Source organism: Lichenostomus cassidix, chromosome 7, assembly GCF_008360975.1.
Source record: "Lichenostomus cassidix isolate B80296 chromosome 7, HeHo_3.0, whole genome shotgun sequence".
Taxonomy (NCBI): domain Eukaryota; kingdom Metazoa; phylum Chordata; class Aves; order Passeriformes; family Meliphagidae; genus Lichenostomus; species Lichenostomus cassidix.
The window spans coordinates 15,537,323-15,552,878 of record NC_139488.1 but is presented as its reverse complement, the minus strand read 5'-3'; the positions used below and the strand labels follow the sequence as shown (position 1 = coordinate 15,552,878).

General features: G+C 41.2%; 1 protein-coding gene across 2 annotated transcripts in view; it reads left to right on the top strand.

Annotated features, from left to right (window-relative positions):
• Positions 1–493, top strand: part of AGPS (alkylglycerone phosphate synthase) — a 49,529-nt gene extending 49,036 nt beyond the window's left edge. The window contains exon 20 of one of the 2 annotated variants that reach the window (XM_085066359.1): positions 202–493. In XM_085066359.1, the coding sequence (XP_084922485.1) occupies positions 202–320 (119 nt within the window). In that variant the 3' untranslated portion in view covers positions 321–493. Of the gene's footprint in view, positions 1–198 lie in introns of both variants that reach the window. The other variant, XM_085066358.1, reaches the window with a different exon arrangement.
• The last annotated feature ends 15,063 nt before the right edge of the window (positions 494–15,556 follow it).

Sequence of the window (15,556 nt, the reverse complement as noted above, 5' to 3'; positions counted from 1 at the left end):
GAACAGTCTTCCTCTGGGAGTATGCTGAGCTTAATGAGCTTGATAGTCTGGTGGGCTCAATAAATCAAATAAAGCAAAACATTTCTCATTTTTGAATAAAAGCATTTATCACACAGTGTTTATTCATTCATGGTCACAAGATTGATTGGCTCCCAGAATCCTGCCATATATTGAAACACTTTGTTTTTGTTTTTCCAGTAGGCAAATTGCGGAAGCGCTGGATGAAGGAGAGCATCTCTGATGTTGGCTTGGGAATGCTGAGATCTGTTAAAGAATATGTGGACCCCAATAACATCTTTGGAAACAAAAATCTTTTGTAAAGCCCTGCACAAATGATGTACTAAAAATTAAAAATTACTGTTTAAATTCCTCCACTTTCATTGTATTGATATCCCAGTAATCAAATATAACATAGACTAAACTTCAAAAACTAGTAACTTACATTGATTTTTGCTACTCCCTTCCCCCTTCCCCCAATAAAGTGTAAACATCACTGTTAATGTTTATGGACTTTTACTTAACGATGTTCCAACCTACTGGGCACAAAGTTCCTACCAGGAAATGCAAATTTGGGTTTCCAAGTTCGGTTAGGCAGCACAGCTGACAGTATTTTCAGTGCTGGATACTGCCAGATGTTTCTTACTTAAAGCATCCCCCACAAGGAGGACAAAGACTGACTACAGTGTTTTCTACAGAAGCAGCTGCTGAGCCCAGCCTTTTGCTAGAGGAAAGCTGCTAAAAGACAGATGAGAGAACACCAAGGAGTACCTCCCTGTATTGGATTGTGTAACAGACTTGTAACCAGCAAATACTAAGAGTACAAACTTAGGCTTTAATCTAAAGAGACAGTGTAAGTCAAACTACTAAAAATTCAGTATCTCACTGTAGTACTACTGGAAAATCTTACACAATTGAGCTGTTCTGAGTTGTATTTGCATTGCTGGGATAATCTTAAATTAACTGTAGGTCAGTCACTAAGTTTTGTACCATGGACGTTTCTCACTGTATGTTGAAAACAGGTTTGTAACAAAATTTTGTGTTCATCTGTACTTCAGTCCTAGTGTGTATGGGTTTTGTTCCCGTTGAGTTTGTTTTGCACAGATGCAAAATATCTTTTTCAGTTATTCAAATGAAACTGCCCAGCACTGTCTTTTGAAACAGTCACAACAGTTTAATAAAATACTTAAATGGACAACCTACTGTCATCCTGGAAGTGAGATTTCCCATTTAAGGTTTGTACAGTTTCCTATGGCCTTTATGAATCATTTATTTACTTCACAAGTAGCCACAATTTTAATTGTCCATTGAACTTTATGAAAATGAAATATTTTCTTGATCAGTATCATGTGAGAGTAAGCATTTTTACATTGAAACTTGAATCTTAATCAGTAAAATAAACAAAGTATTTGTCGATACTCATGATCCATTTTTAAGGTGGGTTCTTTCTTAATGCAAATTATCCAACTTTTTGATAATTAATGTATATGCATAAGATAGAAAAAAATACAGATTATCCTTTGAGGACACTGTCTCTAGGCAACTGCTTCACAGCTCTGTAGTGTCAGTTTGGACACCTTTTGTATTGGTAGTGCCCTAATGAGGAGAAAAAGATAAATTGCATTTTTGTTTTTAAACTATTTTAGAATACTCTCTAATTAGCTCTCAGTTTTGGTAATATACCAAAAAGAGTATAAAACGCTTGAAAAAATACTGCATATCAGACAACTCTGAACTTGTTCAAAGATTAATTTCAATGCTACAATTCAGATGATTAAAAAAACATTGACACTTGAAACATGACTTTAAAATGCATGCTGTCAAGGTAATTAAAGAAAACTTTTTATGGTCTGCAGGTCATAAGACAGAATGTTCATGTCATATTTTTAATGCAGCTGGATTTATTTTGAACGGTCTTTATTTCACATTTCAGTATAAAAATCTATTCTTTTTTCCTGTCCCCAGAGTTCATATTTCAGCAGTAACCAAAACAGTAGGTGTAGTCTGTTTTAGGAAACTGAGCCTTCTCACTGTGGTTAAGTGTTCCTTAAGTACACAAAGGTGTCTCAGTGAAGTGAATCTGCACATGGTCGTGCAGGGACTTCCTCACCTCAGCTGCATGGTGATGACTCCGTGGCCATGGCTGGTGTCTTGCTGATGACTTGTGTCACTCCCCAGTGGAGACCTTTCTAGGAGTTGGTAAATATGAAGGGTGTTTATGTGCCTCAATGAAAGTTTGTCTAACTATGAAGAATTACTTTTGAAGGAAAGCATGTGAAGCTTTTTTGCAATATTACAGCACAAAGAGAAGTAGAACAAGTAGTCATAGCTTAGTAATAACTGATCTCTTAAGATTTTGACTAAAGTACAATACAGCTCTACAGCATCCTTCCCATTTTTTAATTTTCTGACTATGGTTTCTTCATTATTTTTTGTATGGAAAGTACACAGGTAAAAACTTATACTCTCTAACCTTTAAATAGCCACTGACTTCTGAAGTGATTTAAAATGTAGTAAAGATTTTTACTGTATGTCGGTTGTCCTATGGGAAGATGAAATAACAGGCTACAAGGGTCCCAAAGCACTGTCACAGGATAGCTCTGAGGAAAAGATTAACTACAAATGTAATGGATATTGCCGTCTTCCTAAATACTATCTTATGAACTGGTCAGAGCTTAGTTGAAACTGCAGTTGAAACTTATGTATTTCTGTCTTTAATTTCACATTTAAATTGCTAGTGAAAATAGAAAAAAATGTAATGCAAGTTCAGAAGACCTAGATACACACAGATTATTCACCGTTTGAATGAAATCTTACTTTCTCTGCTACTATAGTCTTCCACCACTCTTCCTTCTGTATGCTTTACTTTCTTTCTGCAGACTTAACTTCCTGTAGCCTGTTCAGAGATGGAGTTTGATCCATGCAGATTAGAAGTGCTGATGCATAACACAACTTCTGCATTTGCTTGTTTATTTTGGCCATGTGTAACTTACAAGCAGTTTTAATTAAGCTTGTAATGACTTCCAATTACATAGCTCCTGCTCCCTTTGAAGGAGGAAAGGTGCAGACTGACTGTGACTTAACTGTAAAATAAGTTTACATTAGAGAGACCTTTATAAAAGTTTGGAGGGAAAAGAAGCAAATCTGTTAGAAGTTGATCCAGGACCTAAATCTTACAGTCAAAGAAAAACATGTCTTGATTTGACTTAGAGTATATTGGTTAAGTTAGACATGTCATCTTTGCCTTACAGCTGTGAACAGAGGCCAGGCCAAACAGTTCTTCCGTAGCAATGTTAATTAACTGAAACCAATTTCAAAGGCAGGGATACATTAGCACTGAAATCCAGAAAACACAAACTGCTTCTCAATCTTGGAAATGTATGTTTATCAAGGTTGTAATTTAATTTTCTGCAAATAAAGCCAAACAGTGTTTGTCATTTTAGTGTGAGATTAACTGTAAAACTTCAGTTGTAATGTTAAGAGATTACAGAACCTTATATTATTAATAAAAAGAAAATCAGCCTAAGCAAGTATGTGTTTTTTGTGATGAAACTAAGCAAATGTATTCTACTAACTTATTATATTGCTTCATTTTAATTTGGTGATGAACTCTTATCTAAGGAAAACTATTAGGAAAGCTTTGGCACTTGCCGGGAGGGAAGAGATTGAATTTATAAATGTATGCTATTAGGAGCTCTGCTTTTGTGTCCCATGTAAAGCAAAACAAGAAAGAGAGGATTTCAGGGAAAGAAGGGCAAAACACCTGACCACCAGGCTACTTAGTTCAGAATTTCAGCTCCTTGGTATTCCCTGATTGGGCAGGATAGGGACCAGGTTGTTCTTTGTAAGTTCTTTCATTATAATACAGAAGCAGACCTTAGCTTCCCATATTTCAAAGCCCTGTTGTATTAAGCTGTGATAACAGGTATATTGTTTCCTGCTGCTGTGCTCATCTCTTGTTAAACCTTGTTGCAGGTCCTAGAATCTGTTAAGAGTTCTGCATGCAACAATGCATCACGTGTGAGCAGAAACAATATTCCTCAGTTATCGCATCATTGCTATAAAGTCTGGCTAAAACTGGCTGAAATTACATGTTGCTTTAAAGAAATGTTGCATTGTCTTGTGTTAGCACTGTTACTGTCTTAACACATTGCACAAAACCTGCTAAAGTCATAGTATGCAAGGGACAGAAGAACTAATGACATGGTTCACCTTGTAGAACTATGACGATCTCCCAATATGATCTGAATTTTTTGTGGGCTTGCTCACAGGAAGGAAAATACCTGTCGTCAAGCATTTTATTTGTGTTTTCCTTCATTAACAGCATTAAAATACAGTATTTTGACTTAGATCCAGTGAGTCTCAATCTGAAGGAGATTTTAGATAATGATATACTTGTCTCAGGATGACAGCCAGACCCCATCAGTGTTCTCTTTGTTTGAAATACATAAATTTTATAAAAAGCTGGATCTGAACTCGCAGCTGTGTAAATACTATAGGCTCACTGTTTATGGTTTTATAGTCCCAACACTGACTTTGAATTCCACATTACCTTTAACATAAATTGATGTCTTTCCTCAGGCTCTCTATGGAGACCAGAATTGGCAGGTGGCTGCTTTTTTCATTGTCATCTTTAAGGTCTGCTTTGCTCAAAGGGCAGATGTGGTCAAAAATACTGTTCAAAGATGTTTGCTGTGCTGTCTCTGAAAACTACTAGTGCTGTCAGTCTGAAATTAAAAATTCCATTTCAAAAATAAGGGGGCTATGATATTTTCAATCATACTGTTATTTGTGCTATTTACCAATACAAATTGCAGTAATATGTACCTTCACTGAAATGCTGTGAAATGTTTCATTTATGAATTTTTCACTTCAGAAAAAAAAACCACTGATCTTTTTATGGGAAACTTTATGAATCTTTCACTTCATTTTGGAATAAATCTAAATTTCAATTGACTGTTCATAATTTCCAGTATAACATTCCTATTTGAGTAGCACTCAGCCTGTTCCCACCTTCATGGTAGTATATAGTATTGCCTCCACCCCAAATGGGGACCATAGCAGCTTTTACATTACTGTATTTGTTGTAGTACTGTAAAGTATCATAGCAGCCTTCTAAAGGATAAAACAGAAGTGTAGACCACGGCAGTGGATTTGTGTGTGTGCTGAAAGATGATGGACAAAATTCAGTGATGTGACTCTAATCATGTAAAGTTTAAGCTGATGCTTCTAAAACTTCAGATCAAATTAGGAAATACATGAAAAATGTTTCTGTTTAAAAATAATACTTTAAAACTCTAAATTATGACACACGTCAAATGATTGTCCCAACTCTGCTGTTCAATATCATGTGGCTTGTCTTGAGTGTGGCTGGCTTCCCACAATGCTTCTACATAGCAAAATATAAAATGGATGGTCTCAAGACAGGGTCATGATAAACTGCTCCCATTTCAGGCTGCTGGAAAGGCTTGGCTCTATTCCCATGAATGACACGGACACTGAGACTGTGGATATCCAGCACTGCCATTGCATGAGTCATTGCTGGCTCAGCAACACAGTTTTCAAAGCGTTTTTTAAAGACAAGGAATATCACTGATGTTATGGACTCAAATTAAGTTTGGCAAATAATGAAAACATAAAAGGGCACTTTGATAAGCTTGGTTCTTGACTAGACTGAATCCTGAGGCTGTGGTAGTAATGAGAAGGTACAAACCCAGCCGCTGACCTTACTCCCTCCCAGCCCGTGGCAGCAGCCGGCAGTGTTTCCTGTCTCGCTCTGTTCCTGCTGCTGCAGAGCAGGAAATCCTGACTGCCCAGAGGCGAGGGTTAAAAGCCCTTCTGAAACATGAAGTGACACACATGCTCGCCTAGCAAATACATAGCAGCTGGGTAAATACATGAAGAGATGAGGCCATAAAAGCTGGTTATTAAGGAAAGTAAATCTGGCTAATGTTAGAAAGCAAGATGTGGGTGAGCTGAATGCAATACTTTGATAAGTGGGTAAGCCACAAGGCAAACTTACCTTCTTAGTACTGTTGCTTCCAGAAGTACAGGGCAACACTGTTGTATTAAGCAATTGTTTTTAATTAAGGCTTCCATAAAAAATGAAATTTTTGTCTTTCTCTATTCATGCTTGTAACTGTGTTATGCCTAAATTCTCAGTTGTGTTCAGTTTTACAGGTTAGCACATTCTCGTGCAGGTTTTACTGTTTTAGATGGAGAAGATGAATGACAGCTGCCCAAGGGACAGTGGAGAAAGGCTCTCAAGAAGGGCTTTACCCTGTGCAGTGCAAGAGGTTTAGCATCACACCCTGGAACACAGAGGCTGTCCCTCTGCAAAGCTTCGGCAGGCAGCGCAGCCCACCAGCTTAATAAAAACTGCTTTGTACAACTTCACCTGGCTGCTGCATGACTTACTGCTAACGAAATCATGACCAGGAAGCAAAGAGAATTGCTAATGAGGAAAACAGAGCAAGGGCAGTGCAAGCTAGTGTCTTGTGTGTATGGCTAAATTACAGTGAAATGAACATCTGGCAGCAACAGCCAGGCAGAAGGGACCTGGTTGCTACGGAGAAATGATAAATTTCAGATGGTAACAAATCTGCTGCCGTGTCTACAATTTAGTACTTTTTTAAGGCTGATGAGAGGAAATCACTATCTCTTCATTTGTAGAGCTGTGTGCCCCTCTGCAGACAGAAATGAAACATAATGTTATTTCCTGTTCTTTTCAGTAGCTCATGTAAGACTCCCGTGCATATCTGGGCTCGAGTAGGTGTTTACAGCTGAACCTGCCTGCTCAGCCATGCTACAGTGCTTTGGGTCCTTCTGCCTCACCTCTCTCACTGAGTGATATACATTACTAAAACCAAAATTATCCTTGTTGCTGTTGCAGAAAGCATAGCCTAATTCTCATCTACCCTTATTTAAAAAAAACCCAACCAACCAAAAAAAAAAAAAAAAAAAACCCAAGAAGAAAAAAGAGAGAAGAGCAGTAGGGTCGCTTTAGTTTTCTTTTGTTTAAAACCACGTGCTGCTATGCTACAGCTGCAGACTAGTGTGCACAGTGCCAAGTTACACCAGCTGAGAGTGGCTGGGTAGGGAACCTTGTGAATGCCACATTAGCGATGAGTTACGCAATTGCTGCACAATGTAGCAATGAACGAGACCTTCAGCAGCCAGATCCCAAGTACCCACCGCTGGAGTTAAATGCGGATTCCCTGAAGAGGGAGCTGAGCAGGTTTAAGGACTTTTTGAAAGGTTTTTTAAGGATTAGTGTCCACGAGCAGTTGTGTTTGCATCTCTTCCCCCCTGCATGCAGAGCCGCATCTCCCATGCTGACACTTGTCATCTCACATCGTAAGTGTGATGTTATGCTTCTACTGTGAGTCAGAAGGATGGGATTTGCTCATTGCTTGCACATAAACTCTTCAGAAATAGGATGTTTGTGTGTGCCGGCTTCCCAGGAAGGTGGCTGGGGAGCCACACGCCGAGAGAGCAGAGGTTTGCTGATCTCCTGCCAGGCTAGGCTGTGTGGTGTTTGACACACGGAGAGCTTAGCTGCCTCACGAGGGGCTGTTTTTATTTTCTGCATCTGTAAACTCCTCTCATTTTATTCCAAATATACTTCTCTTGCTGGAGAAAGAAAGCAAAATATACTTCTATACTTGTGGCTGTGTGTGTTCTGGTGCTGAGAGGAGCAGCTTTGTCCTTCACACGATTTCCAGCCCCGCCGAGCACACCTGACCTGCGTTGCTCCCGCAGGTGTGGCACACACACCGCCCTGGCAGCCCCTGCGGACAGCTCTTGCCTCTGCGGAGGAGCTGGTTAAACAAAGGAGAAAGAGGGCACAAATCGCCGCCTGAGGGCTGCCCTTTGAAAGGCTATTGGGCCCTTTCCCTGCTGCCTGTCACCCCCTGTTTGTCGCCATCCCGATGGCAGTACCAGGGCCCGGCCGTGTCGCTGTGCCAGGCCCGGGCGGGCGCGCCGTTCCCACCTGAGCCTGCGGGGCTGTGTGAGGGTGGCCCGGAGCCACTGTCCCACACAGAGCCACTGCTCCACACAGAGCAGCGCTGCGACCTGCCGGCCGGGCGCTCCTCCTCCGGGTAAAATAACATGCTCATGAGGATGCTGGGGAGTTTGGTGCCTCCTTGGCTGCTAATCGGTACTAAGACGGGGGCTTGGAGCCGATGGCTAGCGCGGGTCGGGGATGGAGGTCTGTAGTGGGGCTGCCCTTGGCTGGACAGGCTGCCCTGAGGAGCCCTGTGGTCCGAGAGGTGTGGAAGTGATGGCAGAGCAGCAAGGTCTCCCTTCCCTGGGCCAAAATGAAGCTGTACGAGGTTCTCTCTCAGAGATGGGTTCTCCTTGCGGGGAGAGCCAGGCGCTCCCTGGGGAAGCGGGAAGCCCTGAGTGGGGCTGTGTGGAGTGCAGTCCCCCTCAAGGTGCATCCATGGGCATCTCTTGGCTTTTGCTTCTGTTTCAGACATGTTGAGGCAGCGTTTGAATGTGACACCTGCGAGTCTCCAATGGCTTCAAGAGGCAATTTCACTTCTGTGCAGTTGTATTAGTTACCTCTGATAATCATTCTGCAAGTCATGTTCTGCCCTTGTTTGTGAGCAGCCCACATGTATCCACGCTGGCTTTGCTAATGTGTGTTGAATGAGCTTGAGGTCAGCAACTGCTCAGCTGTGGAGCAAGGCGAGTAATTGGTATTTGCCTTTGTGCTCTGAAATCACTTGGCAATTTTCAGTTAAAAGAAGCATAATTCAATTTTTGCCTGGTATGCTAAGGCCTCTGAAAGCAGGAGGGTTCTCTGGTGCTGCTGTGGGTCACTTATGTGTTATGTACTCTGGGTTTGGTCTCTGGTCTGCCACAGCTGTTGACTTTGAAATGTGACTGGAAGATGTTGATGCACGTGTTTAGCAGTTTCAGGTGTGAAAAATGGCTCCATTTCCATTTGCTACTTCTTCAAAACAATACATATGAACAAATGAATACAAAAACATTCCTCTACAGTGGAAGCTACAATTGAATTTGCTTTTAACCACTGTATTACAGTGACTTGTGTATAACCTGCCTGTAAAACTCCCCAGCTGCTCTAGCTCTTTTCCTGTCAGAAGGCTGGCCATAGAATAAATTAAGAGTACAGAACTGAAACCAAGATGTGAAATTAAACTTTTATTAAAATAAATCAGGGCCTGGATTTATTTTAAAGAGTGAGGCAATAAAAGTGAACATATAAAAATTGCAATTTAAAATAATGCACATTCTTTTTATGTAATTTCTCTGTTTTCAATTTTATTGGTACAACTGAGGTATATTTACTGAAGTTGCATACCGATGTTTTTCCAACTGTGATGGTGGCTTGTGCATTTTTTGATTTTTTCTTTAGGGATGCCATGGAGAGAGTGGGGGAAAATATAGTGGAAAAGGGAAACCACAGAGAGCTCGTTACAGCTTCTTGGTCTGCAAGCACCTGGCACCAGCACAATGTAGGGTAGCCCAGCGGTCTCCTTATTTTACCACAGGGAAGGAGGCCTTGAGCCCAGTGTCCCACACATCCCAGGCCTCCCCAGCCCTCAGGAGGAGGCAGCTGCCTCCGCTGGGGGCTCTCCACCTCTGTCCTGCAGATCAGTGTGGGCCCAGCCCCGTCCAGGTGTTCTGCACATGCCACAGGGGCGAGAGGAAAAAGGGACAACTGACAGGATACTGTCTGCTGGCACTGGGGCTGTTTAACTATTAGTTAATCAAACCTCCTCAGTTAAGTAATAGTAGTGTCCATAGCATAGTTTCTCTATACTCCAACAGCAGTTGTAGCAGGAGTGATTTGGATTATATTGAATTGCTTTAGCTGTTGATATCAATGATGTGTACTGCTTAACTTCACTGAAGGTGAGGTCTTCCCTCTTGCTTTAGGATCTGCTGGGATAAGGAGGGAGAGCCCTCATTTCCTTTCTGGATTCTTCTGAATGTGTTATCTTTGCATTGAAGAAACTGCAATTCCTGTAAAAGAGCATTTCCCAGTGTGTTCTGTGAGGAAGGCTGGAGGACAGAGAGGAGCAGGTGTGTAAGTGGGCAAGATGTATCTCATACCAAAAAAAGGATGTTGTGTTTGCCGTGGATACAAAAGGAGGAATCACCTGGGTGGAACAGAAAAATTACTTCAGAAAAGGTGTTTAACTGTCTTTGCTTAATTTCCTTATTCTCTGTCTCCACCCCATTTATTTGTAGGAACATGAACTCAGTCATGCCATTACCAAGCCCTTACAATTACACTGGTTTTGGTACTAATTGTAACGGATCAACGCCACACATCACAATCAGTCCAAAAGGCTACTCTGCATCTATAGTGGTGCCATCCACAGGTGGCTGCCAAGGTTAGTCACCTCTTCCAAAGGTACAGTAGTTGCTTTTAAACAAAAAAATCAGTTTTTCACTTATTTGCACCTGAATATTGCCTTATTCCTATAAAGAGCTGGCTAGCAAAGACTGCAGGAGCAATGCATTTTAAGGTCTCAGATGAAGTTTGCTCAATGTGAATATAACACTACACTCTTCTGAATTTCTTATGCAGGTTACATCATTCTTCTTTGGATGATAGGGACATTGACTGCATGTACAAAGGTAAAGTCATGCAGATGTTCCTATGCAGGGCAATTATTTTCCTCTGTTGTTGGTTCTTTTGGCATTTAGTAAATTCAAAGAAAGCAATTTATCTGTTTTGACCAGTTTATAAAGCTGGAGAGAAATGGTTTAGGTTATGTCAAATGGACAGAAAATGAGATTTGTAATAAAATGCCCTGAATCAGAACTGTCTAGTCTGGAGCACTCAGGATTCATCAGCTGGAAAATGAACCAATGTAGACCTGTTTCCCTTCAGATCTGGGGTAAACTCTGTCTTTGTGGTGTTTTTAATTCACATCAAGGTAGTTTACAGATATTAACTCAGTGTAAGTAAACTAGAGAATTAATTACAACACGATCGTTGCATTACTGAAGATAATCCGTATTAATTCTCTGTGTGGATAAAATGCTAAATGTTCTATTCTGGAGCTGTTGTTTCTCAAAAACTGCCAATTCCAGCATCAGTCTGCAAAACTCATGTTCCCCTCTGACATTTGGGAATGGGCAAAGTTATTATTTTGATGACTGGATCCCATTCTTACTTGCCCCATTGCCACTGCCCTCAGCCCCTTGTACTTTGGAATGAGAGAGATGCTAAGGATTTGTCTGCTGCTGCAATGCTGGGGCAGAATGGAGGGGGCTAAAGCTGTCTGCTGTTACCAGTGTATTGCCATCTGGAAATCACTGAGGGAGCCTGTTAATTCAATTTTATTACTGTATATTTTAAAGACTGTCAGAAAAGCTCAGGGCTTTGGCACAGGTCTTCATTTTAGTTTAGTCTAAATCAAAATAAATAATAAAATCCTCATGAAGATGTACAGGCGCTGTGAGATACTTATCCAACCTGACATGATGAAAAAATAAACTAATAATGTTTTATAGGCTCATGAAAAAGATATTTACTTACCTCATATGACTATGCCAATAAAGTTTTAAACAGATTAAAAGCTAAGACAGATGCCAATGATTATATAAAATACAAAAAAGAGAAGTAAAGGCAATTATGTCAAATTTAAGCTCACCAAATCTGATTTGAATATATTGATATTTAAGTGCAACATATACTTGATTCTCTTATAACACCAAGAAATTTTGGTATACTTTTGGCAAATCCCTTGAGACAGCTGGAGAAAAATGGTACAAATGTACACTGGATAAGATTTTGACTTGGAATATGCAGTTTGGGAATCTAACTAAGCTTGAAATTAGGCTATTTTGGACTGCGCAGTTATGTTTTTAAAGATACATCTGAGACGACAGTGGCTGTTAGGGCGAGGTCTGCAGGGAGATGGGGCACTCCCAGAGTCAGCACATGAACCCAGCTGAATGCAGCTGAATGCTGTGTGAGCATGGGAACATTTAAGTGTTCAAGTATTCTAAGTGTTTGCCCAGGAAGGATAAATGTCTAGGAAAACTGGGGTACATCAGCAATCCTCTGCCTAGCACAGTATTACAGAATTACAGAATCAATGACGTTGGAAAAGACCTCTGAAATCAAGTCCAGCCTGTGACCAAACACCATCATGTCAACCATGCACACCATGGCACTGACTGCCACATACAGTCTTTCTTAACCCCCTCCAGTGACAGTGACTCCACCACCTCCCTGGGAAATTCATTCCAGTACCTAACCACCCTTTCTCTGAAGAATTTCTTCCTAATGTCCAGCCTAAACCTCCCACAGCTGAAGCCTTTGTCCTCTTGTTCTGTCCCTCTTTACCTGGGAGAAGAGCCTGACCCCTGCTTGGCTACAAGCTCCTTCCACAGATTTGTAGAGAGCGGTAAGGTCACCCCTGAGCCTCCTCCAGGCTAAGGAACCCCAACTCCCTCAGCTGCCCCTCAGAGGACTTGTGTTCCACATCCTTCACCAGCTTTGTTGCCTTTCTCTGGACAAAATCATGAAGTCCATGCTATCAGAAACAACTAGTTTGGTTTGTATATGTGTTTCTTAGATGGGAAGTACTTTTGGCACAGAGCTGCACTTCTTCTGTGATTTTCATCCCCTGCTAAAAAACAGATTGGTAGCTCTGAGACTAGGAAACTTTGGGATCAAAATGTACCTCATGGATAGCTCCACAATGAAAACACATTTCTGAGGTGGATAACTTTTTTCTTAACTTCCCCCCCCCCCCATTTTAATTCAGACCTGCAAACTAGCTTGTAAAACAATGTGTAAAAAATTGCCTAACATATTTCTACCCATGGGAGACCTGTAGCTGGAATTTATTCCTTTTAAAATCAGATTTGAAAACACCAAAGCAGCCATGAGTATGATTGAGATTAACTGCTATGCAAAATGGCTGCTTTCAGAGAAGAGTGCTGACCAAAACTCAGCAGGAGTAAAAGGTGTGAGCTCTGTTAGGTGATATAAATCTATTGTGAAAAGACTGGCACTGCTTACGTCTTACTGCTATTTATTTTTTTAACCTCTTTTCTTTCCTTAAAAAAAGCCAAACAAATGATATACACCAGACACAACAACATACACCATCATACTTCAAACCAATGCATTGAGTGGTGGCTGGAATAGAGTCTTGCCTGATGGGCTCAAGGTCACTACTATGGGTCCATACAAGGAGGGTTCAGGGTGGCATATGAGCCTCCCAGTCCTCCTCCTCCTTCACACGCATGCATCTATGTTCTAATTCACCACCCTGGACTAAAGTGGTTATTTCTGGTCCCTTTTTTCAGCTATGCCCTTTTCTGCAAGTGCTACATGACTCAATGGTTTGGCCTGTTTGCTTCCTGAGCTGCTTTTAGAAAAACTCCCAACATTTTTATCAATTGGAGCTGCAGGAAAAGCTGTCTCAAGGCTCACTGGCAGAACAATCAACCCCATTCCCTAGCACTGGAGCTAAGCAAAGCACTCTCTGACTGATAAAGCTGCAGCTGTCTTCTACCAGCCATGCTGGAATGACATGATGGACAAGCGAGTCTCTCTTCTCTGTCTTGTCCAGCACTGGCAAAAAGCAGTCTCAAAATACAGTAAATCCCTATTTAACTCTAGATTAAAGATCATATTATGACTTCAGAGAAAGTTTAGTCCCACTGAAAGCCAGGTGGTGCAGGTTTGATTGCTAAGAGGAAAGATGTTGAACAACAAATGGATAATGGAGTACTTTACTTAAAGTTGATGGACTTCTCTGGCCTTTAAAAGCATTTGCCATTGCTACCGTGCAGCAGCCAAAGATTAAACCCATGTTACTTCAGTTTTTTGAAATGGGTTTAGGGTGCTTAAGATTAACACAAACGTTTTAAAGACAATTAGCAAGCTGGTTTGTTTGAGTTTTTTTTTAATAAATGCTTTTCAAAGTCCTTGTCTTTCTTTTCCCACTACTTGCCACTGTATAGCAGTCATAACATCTCATAGGAAAAACTGAGCAACCTGATCATTGCTTATGTCAGTGTGCCCTAGAAAAGTACCACTCGTGGCTGGCAAGCTTCTTCAGTCAGTTCTGTTACAGAGCCTGTTGTGATCAGGAGGAACTCTAGTCAGAGAGGAAGATTCCCAGTTCATTTAACCTTTGGGCTTTCTGGAGGAATTACAACAGTATTTATTACTGCTTTTTTGTTCTTAATGGCCTTACTAAAGGCCAGCACCTCCTCAGATGTTTGGTGGGCCCCTAGCCAAGTTGTGAGTAATGAACTGTCCCTGACAAACTCTGATGTGAATTGAGCCCACACAGGGCAGTTTGCTACAAACAGAAATTCACTGGCTCCCCTTTTGACAGGTATCTTTATCTCGCTCATAGTCTTAGCCAAAGAATCTGCTCCAAAGATCTCAAACTCCAAGACATTCAAAGTCTTCATACAAACATTGCAGTTCAGGGCCACCTTTTAATGACTGGCTGAGGGAAGAATTAGAGGTGCAACCACAAGATGCAAGGTTGCCGCATCGAAAGGGATGATGATAAAAAACAACTGGGGAAAGTCTTCAGTTGGAAAGAACTAGTCTGTTGGGCTCCCCCCATCCCTAGTGACAGAGGATGGCACCTCTGGCGAGGAGATCTTCAGTTTCACTATGGTAATTTCTAGGTTTGTTCTCCTGGTCTCTCCCATACAGTGGTCCCACTGCCAACAAGGCACATGGCCCCCAGGAGGAGATTTCCTGTCATGGGAAATTTCCATTCCCAAACAAAAGCACAGGTCCAAGTTGTGCAGCTATAATAATAATAATTGGCTCTGAATCAAGGACTATTCATGAGTTTTTCCAGATTGACCATTCCAAAATTTTGGGATGCTTTCCTTGCTTCATATTACATCCCTTTTTAAAAAATAATTGAGTTCTATTAGCTGCTCTGATTTATCTTTTGGTGCTTTGCTGAGTTTAGATAGGTTTTTTGTGTTGTTTTATATAAAACCATAATTCTTTTCGTGAGTGCTGGGTTACAATAACATGGCATTTATGGGCCCTGGCAGAGCAATCCTGCACCCTGGAGCACATTAGGGTTTGCTTTGGGGGTTTGCTTAATTCTCTATACACTACAGCTTGAATATGTGTTCATTTATTGTTTGGTTTTACCCCTGCCCCATTGTTTATGCTACCTTTTCTGCTCTGCTAGGCTGAGGAGTTTAGTGGGACTTCTGTGCAGAAATGCAGCCTTGTGGAGTCTTGAAGCAGCATTGCCAGTGGTCTGCTGATAAAGGTTGTGTTCCATTAGGGAATGGGTAGAATTTTTCTGATCCTAACTTTGTTGAGTGTTTGAATTGCTAATGCCAGTAGATTGTACTCTTTCTTTTTTCCTCCTTGGGCTTCTTCTATTCATTGTAAGGATTTGCTCAAAAATTAACTGGCTTGGGGTGTCCATGCATTTGCACTTTGTTCTGATCTGCATTGTAACTTTCTGTGATCTATGGCCCCCAGCACAAGGAACTGGCAAGGAAGTGCCTGAAATTGTGGTCTGGCTGCAGATACTGTTTTAGAGCCTCATCCCTCTAT